Genomic DNA, 11,441 nt, shown 5'->3' with positions numbered 1-11,441 from the left:
CCCATTCCAGCCCCCCCTCCCTCCAACTCAAAAAAAAAAAAAATTTTATTTTCAAAAAATATTTTTAACTTTAAAAATTATTTTTTCACCTACCCCTGCCAGCTCCCCTTCCCACCCCATCCTTCAAATTTATATTTTTTCACCTACCCGTGCACCCCTACCCCACATACAAATACACTCTCTCACCTAAAGAAAAAAAATTTATTCTTAAAAAATATTTTTCAATTTCATAAATTATTTTCTATTCTCTGAGAAAAACATTTTCCGCCAAACACCTAAACCAGCTTTCTTTTCACCTATTGCAAAAGCGAAAGACATTTTGATAGATTTTTGTCCATGGAGGCTATATCCACCGGCACTTACACCGCGGCCGGTGTCTCGCCGCTTCTCCAAAGTCGGAACTCATGCCTCCGCATCACCTCCGCCAGATTCAAAATTGCATCTACAGCTGCAACTACTGGGAGATCAACTGCCTCTATCGGCCAGCAACCGCCAACAGTACCGATGTCCATAGTTGACTTCTCTGAGCTAGAGAAAACAACTACTTTGAATATGAAAGATTTCATGAAATGGAGCAAGGATATGATTGCGTCCGGATCCGAAGGTGGGCCACCACGCTGGTTTTCACCCTTGGACTGCGCTGCTCCTCTGAAAGACTCCCCTCTATTGCTCTACTTACCAGGTTAGGTGATTTCATTGGAACAACAACTTTACTCATTTTTCCGTTTACTATAGCAGAAAAAGCAATCTGTAATGGCAAAGTTTGTAACTTATTGTTCGTGAACAGAGCCATAGTGCAAATATTCACACAACCACACGCTAGACTAATAACCTTCTTTGTATCAGCGTTTATGAACTGCTCATACATTGATAAGTTAATTAAACTAGGTCTTATTTACTCGGAACATTGCAGGGATTGATGGTGTTGGACTTGGCCTTATAAAGCATCACAAAAGACTTGGAAAGTAAGCTTGTTAATTGATCTTTTCGGCACAATGTCGGAATTTATATTTGATTTTCAGCACTACTATTGTCCTTAAGATGTTTGCATTGTACTAGACTAATATATCTTGTTAAGTTTTGTTTTTGTTTTTTCGGATGGTGCTTCCCATACGTGAAGGATCTTCAATATATGGTGTCTCCACGTTCCAGTTACAGATCGAACATCATTCTCAGGTCTCTCTCCTTGCTCATCTCCCTGTTGTTTCTTAGGCAAATTGCTTGCTTGAATTTTAATATATGGAAAGTTGGAAACCCATCATCTGAATAAAATAAAGAGTGGAAATGGTAGTAAGTGCTCTTGTCCCTAAATTTTGTCTCATTTTATTATTTCACATGGAAATTCAGAAGTGATGATTTGAGGATATATTACTACTATTATCATATACTGAAGTGAAATTCTCTTTCTTAGTATAGCATAACAGGTACAGATCTTGTGTAATTTGTGAAAAAGATCCTTTTAAATTTAGCGAATCAGATAATTATGAATCACCTAACAAATGGTACAAGAATGCCAACTGAGCAAGCTGTGCACTTGGAAAAGCCATGCAGTTACTATTTTAACATTAACATGAAATGTCCTTGCGCTGATATATTGTGCTTTTTGCTTTTTCGCCTCTCTTTGTAATGAGTAATTTAACTTGTGTCCACTTTTAAGTTTGAACAATGTTACTAGACAAATCTGTCCTGTGTTCATATCAAGGAGTTTTTCTTTCTAAACTTGTGTGTGTGCTGCCTTTTATCTTTTGAAATGAAAGTAACAGTGGGATATACTTCCCCTTAACTCTCCTTCAGACCTGGTGTACCTGGTTGAAGCAACTGTTAGATCAGAGCATCACCATGCTCCAAGACGTCCCATATATCTTCTTGGAGAATCTTTTGGGGGATGCCTTGCACTTGCTGTTGCTGCTCGTAATCCTCATATTGATCTAGCACTAATTTTGGCAAACCCAGGTTCAAAAGCATGTCATCATAATTTTACGAGAGATATTTATAATGCTTGAATCATTTCATAGTTCTTATTGCAAAGATGTGTCTCAGCCACTCGTCTACGTGAATCTCAGCTGGAAAATCTGATAACTTTGTGCGAAGTCATTCCTGAGCAACTCCATCCAAGCATGGTTAAACTGTTAAGTGTGACGACAGGTTATTGTACCTTCATCCTCCGATTTATGAGTATAATAGTTTAAGTAGATGGAACTTTGTCTTGCCAAACTAGCATATTAATAACTGCTAACATCTCTTAGTTTTATACTTTGGTAATATTTGTTTGGAGTTTCCAGAAACTAAGTTTGTTTTGTGTTTTTATAAAAGCTGTTTGTTTGAATGATTTTTCCGGAAAAGGTTAACTTTTTAAAAAAAATTCTCACACTCATTTTTTCAGTTCTTCCAAAAAGAGTTGCTTTTCCTGCATCTCCTTGATTACCATGCTAGATGAAATGTGAACTTTTTGGTTTGGTAGATGAATGAGCCTACCTTCAGGACTATTATTTCTTCTGAATCTTTTTATAAGAATCTTGTTGACTAGAATTGTAGGTGGAAACATGCTAATCATGCTGTCCAGTCACTAATTAAGATGTTTACTTCCCAATCTACTTCAGTATATATAATCACACATCTCATACTTCACATTGTATCTTTCTACTAAAGACGTGTGTATCTGTTGGGACAAAACATACTTGTTCAAAGTGTGCACTGTGCAGCAACTTATCTGGGTCTTGTTTGTTTCTAACTTGCACCACAAACTTTCACTCAACCTGAACAGTTTGACTGCTGAGCCAGCAAAACCAATTACTTGAAGAAATTAATCCTGATATTGAACAAATCATTCAGCTCTGTTATCTGTATGCATAATTCTTTAAAAAGCAATAGATCTAGCAAAACACCTCTTCTTGTTATTACCAAATGTATTTGAAACTTCTCTTGATAAAGTATATGCATATGTCCACACTTGATCTTTTAACACTTGCACGGAGAAATTTACATCTTGTAGTTTTAGTTATCATGTTTATTGGTACTAAATCCCTCCTTAATATTGGGCTGCGAAGCGCTCAAAATGGAGTGACATGAAGAGTGATGATTGATATAGCTGACCAACTTGCTTGGGATTGACTTGTAGTTGTTGATTGGAACTAAATAACTTCAGTGGATACTTCTTGCTTAAATTGGTTTACTGAGTTCACTTTGTGGTTAACTTTTAGATGAAATTGACAAGTGATTGAGTTAAATTGATTAGGTGTTCCTGCAAGGTTGGCAGTGGCAATTCCTGGCAGTGGACACTCTTTGCAACAAGCAGTAGCAGAGTTATTTCGTGGTGATGTAGCATTTTCATCCTACTTATCTGTAAGGTCCAAAAGTCTTAAACTCATAAGGTTAAATTGTGAAAGCTATCCCTCTTAATCTTAAAGCTTGGTCACCCTAAAAAGAATTTGATGCATTTGGACATTTCATCAATATACTTTTTATGGCATCTTCTTAGCATAGATAAGATTCCCTTTCGTCACCATGTTTATCCATGTTTATATCTTCCTTTCCCACTCTATCTTTGACACTTCAATAGTTTTGAAGACTTTAAACTTAGACAACCATTATTAGTTGATATTTTCAGTTGGAGTTTGTTCTTGTTGTCAGTTTGAGCAAGAAAATGATGAAAAAGGTCGCAGGTGCTGGCTGATGTTTTACCTGTGGAAACACTTATCTGGAGGCTGAAGATTCTCAAATCAGCTGCATCTTTTGTCAGTTCTCGCCTCCATGCTGTCAGATCTCAGACTTTGGTACTCTCGAGGTAATTTTTCAGAGTTCCAGTGAGTCATTGGTAAAATTTAATGAAAGAGAGATTTTTTAATGCCTACGCCTTCCGCAGAGATAGTTGATTTTCTCTCTCTTGTCATCTTTACAAGAAGTTTGTTAATGTAAACTAGAATTGTTGTACTCTTTTCTTATTCCGAGCATTTTGAGCAATATCCAATTCAGGTTAGCTTTTGCGACTGCCACTATGTGGGACTAAGAGTTATATTGCTATGCAGTGGAAAAGATCACTTGATATCAAGCCCAGAGGAATCTGAGAAGCTTCACAAGATGCTTCCAAACTGTGAAATCCGGAGATTTAATAACAGTGGGCATGCCCTTCTCCTGGTAGGCTGTCTTCTTTTCAGACCCAATTCCTCTTTCCAACTTTTTAAATATTACTTTTGCTCTATACCATATTCATAACTGCTTATGCAAATGGTAATAGTTCTTTGTTTAGAATAATCTTTGTGAACAAACAACAAAACAAAGCAGAGAACGTCTTGATTAGACTATGCATCAATTTAGATAGATTTTTTCAAGAATTCTGTGTCTAAAGTCCTGTTGAGGTTTATTCAATGACAAAAAAAGGAAAACAAGAAAAAGAAAGAGCATTTTAGTAAAAAAAATTGAGAAAAGAACATGCCCCTTAGTGACTGAATAGGCTTGGGAATTAGTGAAGTAGGAGATGGGACCTCAAGGATCTGTTATGGGCATAGTGAGGTAAGATGATAGAACTTTCAGTTTGCTAGCAGTTGTGTGCTTTCTAGTTGCTGTGGCAAATGTAGGTCCTTGTCATTCAATTTATTTTTTGATCGTTGGGATATTCACTGCACTCTTACAACTTGGAATCATCCATGCAATTTGTATACAAGCTATAGCTTTTGCTTTCATTTTCTATCATCTGCTGTAGTTTATGATATCAGGTAAGCTACAGTCTTGATATAACGCTTTTTTACTTTCTTTTTATCTTTGACAAGATTGAATATAAAAGTGCAACGGTCGCCTTCCAACAGAATTACTCTGTCAATATGATTCCATAACAAGCCACACAGTGGCATATTACATGCCTTACTTCCTTGAGAGAGATTCAGTACCCATGGTAGTGTATATATAATTCAATCGGTTACGTAGTCATGCAATAGGCTACCTGTATGCTCTTAATTCTGCATACGTAAAACTGGTTACTTCGGGTTCCAACAAAGATATTACTCCAGTTTTTATAGCATTCATACCGAAACTTATGCAAAAACATCTTTTCATCTTTTCTGGGGTATATGAGAAGTTGAAGTTTTTATGCAGGAAGCAGACTTTAATTTGGTAACTGTCATAATGGGTGCCAATTTTTATCGACGTGGAAGACACCTTGATTTCGTTAGAGATTTTGTGCCACCAAGCACTTCTGAGTTTGACAGTGTGTATCAACCATACAGGTATTTTGTCATGCTCTAGTTGGAACACACTGACTATTGAAGTGTGTGACCATCTCATCTAAAAGCTTAAGGTGTTAGAGAGAACACACTTGTATTACTTAATTATATTTTCAATACACCCACTCATAACGGCCGATGGTGATATTTTATTCGAGGAATCTGTCTGCTCTAATACCATATTGAAGTGTGTGACCATCTCATCTCAAAGCTTAAACTGTTAGAGAGAAACACACGTATTATTTAATTATATTCTCAAAACTAACCACTAACCTGTCGGTAGGGGATTGTAGAGATGCATAATTTGTTTCCTGGTCATTTACAATGTGCTCTATGTTCATAGATATGGTATCTAGTTAAGGAGGTTCCATTCTGACAATGTATTTTTTGGCGGTCTTGCTTCTCTATATAAGATGCTACCTTAGGACTAAATTAAGGTTAAGCTAATCAGAAGCTCTTATTGGCATAGTGAATCAACTCTTCTGCTCTGCTATTTATGTGTACTTAGTTCATTTGATATAAACACAAATACTGCAAGTTTATTTGATCATTATTTCTTGTGTGACTGATTAAAACACAGGTGGATGGAAGTTGCCTTCAATCCTGTGATGATATCAACTCTTGAGAATGGGAATATTGTTCGGGGTCTGACTGGAATTCCTTCTGAAGGACCAGTCTTACTTGTTGGTTACCACATGATGCTTGGACTTGAACTAGTTCCTTTGGTGTCCCGTTTGTGGAATGAACATCAGATTGTCCTGCGAGGCATAGCACATCCATTGATGTTTAAGAGGCGAAGAGAGGGAAAAATGCCTGTGTTATCAATGTATGATGATTACCGATTTATGGGTGCGGTTCCCGTGTCAGCCACTAACTTTTATAAACTTTTATCATCAAAATCCCATGTCTTGCTGTATCCTGGGGGTATGCGGGAAGCTCTTCATCGGAAGGTATTACGTAGTTAAAGCATCTTGCTATTAAACGCTCTTCTCAAAATATTTCTGCATTTACCGACTTCAGTGCAGTCAAATTCTATATTTTGTTTTAAGAATCGAAGGGTTGCATTTCTTAAAAAGTTTGTGAATAACTTGTGTGATTTTTCTCTTCTCCACTTGAAACATAAAGTCATGTGAAACATGAATGAGTTGACCACTGAACTTTTGTTTCATCAAAACCTAAGGACAAATTTGTACTGCACCGTCCACCAGATCAATTGATTTTGTATCTTAGGCTCAACTTTAGTCTGATTAATGTCATATGTATGAGCAGTTATCTTGTTCATATATGCATATATCCGAAGATATTTATTATGATAGGAAATTTAACAATGCTGTTTGAAAATTGAATCTCTTATCCGTTAGCGTTAGATTTTACAAATATGTGTACTAATTTACGTTGTATGTCCAGACACATCACAAAATGTTGAATTAAATGGTCATTCTCATATTGATGAAACAAAATTGAAATTTACAACCTGTTGATATCTCAATATGCTATGTATTTGTTGTCTGTGGTTGTATGGAAAGCTTGATACAAAGTGTAGATCTATATATGGCATAAGTTAAGTATTGAAATTTGAAATAAGTTGCTGAAAGATGTTTGCTCAATTATGGGGAGATTGACTTGGAACAGTATAGCAGTTATCCTTGCAGTTCTTAATGTTGAATAAGGTTATTATTTAGCCAGTGAGCAGAAGATAAAAGTGTGCTGCTCTTCTAATAATTTAGTCTTCTATATTCAGGGGGAGGAGTACAAATTGTTCTGGCCAGAACAGTCTGAATTTGTCAGGATGGCAGCTAGATTTGGAGCAAAAATTATACCTTTTGGTACAGTGGGTGAAGATGATATTGGCCAGGTAGTTTCACGAGTTAACATATTTTGTTTTTGGAAGTGTTTAATCAGAACATGCAACCAACATATATTCTGGTGGATCAGTTTCACCACAAAAGTTGAGATTTTTTTTTTTTGGGAATGCATAAATACATTAATAAATATAAAAACAATTGCTTAAAGGAATGTTGAATACATATGACAACAAGATGAAAATCATTGTTGTACCTGAATGGATCAGGTGTGATGGGACAGAACAGTTTGTGGCTTCAGTTCAATAACAGTGTTTTAATAATTGAACTGAATCATTTAGGCTTTTTCAAGTGCTGAGGTTATCCAGTTCAGATGGTTTGAAATTTTTGCAAGTAGAAAATTTAGCCATTATTTGGCTGGTGATATCCCCTCAATTTGGAGCATGGAGAAAATGCTTTTTAATTTTGCTTTTATGTTGACTACCCCAAAGCTCTTCCCTTAAGAAGCAATTATACAATAATGCACCAGCTGTTTTTCTGAACCTGCTGTGATTAACATTGAGATAGATTTCCTTATTGGAAATAGCAACTTTTGTATCACGAATTCTTCCTCTTGTTCACTCGTCAATCTTTCAATCAGATGCTCCTTGATTATGATGACATGATGAAGGTTCCATATCTCAAGGCTCTCATAGAGGAGTTAACTGGTGAGGTGGAGAAGTTAAGGTATTGAATTTGTTCTTTCCTTAGCTTATCTGATTTAGTGTGTGTTTTTGGTATGGCGTAGAAGTTATATTTCATGGTAAAGGTTTTCCTGAAAAATGTTTTCCAGTAAATAATATATAAAAGATTAATAATATTTTTAGTAAATATAAGAGTGGTTTGATGTTTTCTTTTTCAAAACTAAAGGGTACTGCTAATAATGTCTGTGTAAGTTGAACGGAATGATTTGTGACACAAGGAGGATAAGTTATTTTTTACATCAGTAGTCTGTCCAAGATAGGAGTTGGTTCTACTAGTCTCTTATTTCCAGTTACTTTTTTCCCCCTAATTATTTTGGTTCACTTTGCAAACCATTTAGTTGAGTGAGAGTTAAATTCACAGAAGAATGGTATCTTGTATGTGAACACAGATATGACACTGAAGGAGAGGTTTCAAACCAAGATGTGCATCTTCCAATCATTCTTCCGAAAGTTCCTGGCCGTTTTTACTTCTACTTTGGCAAGCCAATTGAAACAGCAGGTAATTTGTGAAGTATTTGAGTGTATTCTTGACGTATATATATGGTTTAATTTAGTTGTTGTTTGCGCTTTGCAGGGAGGAAGGAGGAACTTAAAAGCAAGGAGAAAGCACATGAATTATACTTGGAAGTGAAGTCTGAGGTTGAGAGATGTATTGATTACCTGAAGGAGAAAAGAGAGAGTGATTCGTATAGGAATATAATGGCCCGCCTGCCTTACCAGGCTAGCCATGGCTTTGATTCTGAAGTTCCCACCTTTGATCTATAGTATTATGTAAAAGAAGAACAAAAGAAAATACTTAATACTGTTGCAGCGATCGAGTTGATCAATGTATAGAGCGCAGTATTAGTCAAAAGGTACAGGCGTAGGCCAAACCTATAGTATAATGTAATATTAAGTTTGATGATAATGCCCAAAAACACTTGTTTAAGTAGGAATAGAGCAAAAATGATTAGGCAAAAGACGTTTAGGTAGAAGTGGTCCCTTCATCAAGTATAGTAAGGTAATTAATTATGAAGTAGGTCTAATGGCAATGTTATTAACTAAGTGACATATATATATGGGATGTGGTTACCAACATAATACTTGTTCGATTGTGGAATGGTTGGTTTTGAAGCTCAACAGAATGGTTACTTTGTTTGGGCTAGAGGACAGAGGAGAATAAATCCACTGCATGCAATTAAGAGGCTAGGTACTTGATCATCTCATGCATTAATATTAATGAATAAAGACAAGCCAAACCCACCTGGTCACTTACTTCTTTTACTCACTTCACTGCTCCATAATTGAGAGCATAACTAGTTAGTTACTTCGCATTATATTATACTCTGCTCCTAACAAACATCCCTTCCCTTCTCAACCATGCATGCATGCAACTATAAATAACACTCTTTATCACATTTCTTCATATAGTAACCAATGTATTTGGTTAATGTATTATAATAATAATAATAATAATATTCAATTTTAAAAGATTAAAGTAGTACCACCGATAAGAGAATAAGAGTTAATTAAACAAGACTAATATATTTAAACATGAGTAGTACATGGATTAATTAAGATAAGACGTAGTATAACGGAGCGACTAATACCATTCAGATCTAATGCTGAGTAGTCCGCTAGTTCTAAAGAAGAAGAAAGAAGCAAAATCTACAAACGAAGGGTAAGGTCGAGATTCAGCTGGGGTTCATCAATGGGGGACAATGACAAATCCTCACCAGTAGTAGTAGTAGTAAAATATCCATGATCCGGTGGAGGATAGAAAACGGCGGATGAGGAGGAGCACAAGTTATTGTTTGAAGGAGGTGGTGGTTGGAGCTGGCAGGAGTAATTAGCATTGATGATGTTGTGTTGTTGAGGCATATTCTCATTGTTGTTGTGCAGAAAATGGAATTGGAGCCTATTATTGTTATTGTTAGGGTCGGTAGAGAACATATTCCTGCGAGAAGCGGCTCTTTCTCGTTTGTGAGCATTCTGATGTCCTCCAAGTGCTTGAGAAGTGCAGAACTTACGGGAACAATAGAGGCAAGAGAACATTCTAGATGAAGATGGAGCTACTTTAGGTTTAGGGATCATGGGTGGTTCCAGCATAATATCTGGGGCAACGGAGTTAGACTGGTTCCAGAAATCATAAACTAGGTGGGTGTGGTCCGCCATTAATGACTTTTAATTTCAGAGCAGAGAAGGTATGTATGTATGTATATATAGGAGAGGAGAGAGTACTGGTCAGTAGTGGGGTGGGGGAGAGGAGCTAGCAGGAGGAGGAATATAATGGGACAGAAATATTATGGCAGATTAACAGAAGAGAGAGAGAGTGTGTTAATTTGTTTGTATCTCTCTCTCTCTCTATATATATATATATATCTATCAGCTGCATTCAGCTCCACCCCGTTGTTGTTAGTACACAGTTGTTAAAGTGTACAGCTAGCTACCTTCCTTCCATTTTTACTCATCATTTCCAATAATATTTCTTAATAATAAGTAAGTACACAAATATTACTCTTATATATCCATCAATTTGTCGACTTAAAAACTTAGACCTCTCCTAGGATCAATTAAGTTTCGAAATGAACTCATATTCTCTTTCATTCTAACTATTAATTTATCCTTTATTTTCAAACTTCATTGCTTTTCACTATTTTATCCCACCTCTAAGGTAAAACAAAATTAATCCAAGAGTTGTAATATCAACACTAAAATACAAAGTACACAAGCTTATGTTGAATAACAATTAAGTTGTGCATTAGTAATACATTAATCACACTTTAATTATTAAATTGGTTTTTAGGTAATCCAATATTACTCTTAATTTACATTTTTAGCTTATAGACACTACTGGGGGTACATTTTACAAGATAAAAATACGAGTTCGGAACCTAAAGGGTACAAAATATTAACAAAAATTCTAAAACGGTATATAAAATTTTATATTAACCAAAACGGTAAAATCGCTCTTTAGTCAAAACATATATAGATTCGTTGCTCCAGTAATTTATGTGGCACAGTCGAAATTTCAAGGGCAAATCAATCTTTTTTACCTGAATTTCTTTAAATGCCTTTTAAATATCTTAAATTATTACTACTTATAATAATGATTTTTAGTACAATTTTATTATTATGATTCTTGAAATCTCAACTATGCCATATAAATTGGGATTTGTAGTTTTAAATTAAGATCAATAATAGGGGGTAAAGAATAATAAATACTAGTGTTGAGGAGGAGAGATGATTAGATGTGTTAAAGTGATAAGAGGATACATATACTATGAGTGATTTTTGATTAGATATAGGGATGGATGTGTTAAAACTCAAAATGGTATGGGTGAGTACGTGAGAGTGGTTTAACTTTAACGAGATTGATATAGTGATAGTATTTGTTTAAGGAAAGGGAAAAAAGTGATTGACAAAGGAAAATTGATTCAGCTTCTGACAGAGAAGAAACAAACAAACATTAAAAGAAGAAGGCAAAGTCACCCTAAAATGCCTATAGATGGAGGTATGGATGGACATGGTGGTGGAGAGTAACACCTATGTTATATCATCAACTACTCTAGACATTCTATGAGAATCTAGAATTGTCATTCATTTCATTATTTATTCTGTAGAAAAAGGACAAACAGACAGTCACTTACTTGAGTTGGCAGCAGCAATTAGTTTGTTACAATTAGTAGCAGTGAGTGGAA

General features: G+C 35.6%; 2 protein-coding genes across 4 annotated transcripts; one reads left to right on the top strand and one right to left on the bottom strand.

Annotated features, from left to right (window-relative positions):
- The first annotated feature begins 229 nt into the window (after positions 1 to 229).
- Positions 230 to 8,838, top strand: LOC107011014 (acyltransferase-like protein At3g26840, chloroplastic). Of its 3 annotated transcripts, none has more exons than XM_027914279.1 (14): positions 232 to 682; positions 914 to 965; positions 1,121 to 1,176; positions 1,795 to 1,953; positions 2,041 to 2,145; positions 3,236 to 3,342; positions 3,663 to 3,784; positions 4,026 to 4,134; positions 5,089 to 5,219; positions 5,797 to 6,166; positions 6,958 to 7,071; positions 7,659 to 7,744; positions 8,151 to 8,260; positions 8,316 to 8,838. In XM_027914279.1, the coding sequence occupies exons 1-14, from the start codon at positions 337 to 339 to the stop codon at positions 8,390 to 8,392; spliced, it is 1,944 nt and encodes a 647-aa protein (XP_027770080.1). In that variant the 5' UTR covers positions 232 to 336; the 3' UTR covers positions 8,393 to 8,838. The 3 variants fall into 3 exon arrangements, 2 of the variants coding, with proteins under 2 accessions (XP_027770080.1, XP_015065810.1); XM_015210324.2 differs by having other exon boundaries at positions 234 to 682; positions 8,336 to 8,838; XR_003576316.1 differs by lacking the exon at positions 8,316 to 8,838 and having other exon boundaries at positions 230 to 682; positions 6,944 to 7,071.
- Positions 8,839 to 9,408: 570 nt separating this feature from the next.
- Positions 9,409 to 9,915, bottom strand: LOC107010213 (zinc finger protein KNUCKLES-like). Its single transcript, XM_015209450.1, has one exon. The coding sequence runs from the start codon at positions 9,913 to 9,915 to the stop codon at positions 9,409 to 9,411; it is 507 nt and encodes a 168-aa protein (XP_015064936.1).
- Between the last annotated feature and the right edge of the window lie 1,526 nt (positions 9,916 to 11,441).

Source organism: Solanum pennellii, chromosome 2, assembly GCF_001406875.1.
Source record: "Solanum pennellii chromosome 2, SPENNV200".
NCBI lineage: Eukaryota > Viridiplantae > Streptophyta > Magnoliopsida > Solanales > Solanaceae > Solanum > Solanum pennellii.
Note: the sequence above shows the minus strand (reverse complement) of the source record. Positions and strands in the feature narration are given on the sequence as shown.

What these genes read in the sequence shown, in the direction of transcription:
- LOC107011014 (XM_015210324.2), top strand. Translation starts at nt 337, where the DNA reads ATGGAGGCTATATCCACCGGCACTTACACCGCGGCCGGTGTCTCGCCG. An exon ending in ACTGTTAAGTGTGACGACAG is followed by an intron (nt 2,146 to 3,235) that starts GTTATTGTACCT and finishes TAAATTGATTAG; the next exon opens with GTGTTCCTGCAAGGTTGGCA. An exon ending in GGGAAGCTCTTCATCGGAAG is followed by an intron (nt 6,167 to 6,957) that starts GTATTACGTAGT and finishes TTCTATATTCAG; the next exon opens with GGGGAGGAGTACAAATTGTT.
- LOC107010213 (XM_015209450.1), bottom strand. Translation starts at nt 9,915, where the DNA reads ATGGCGGACCACACCCACCTAGTTTATGATTTCTGGAACCAGTCTAAC.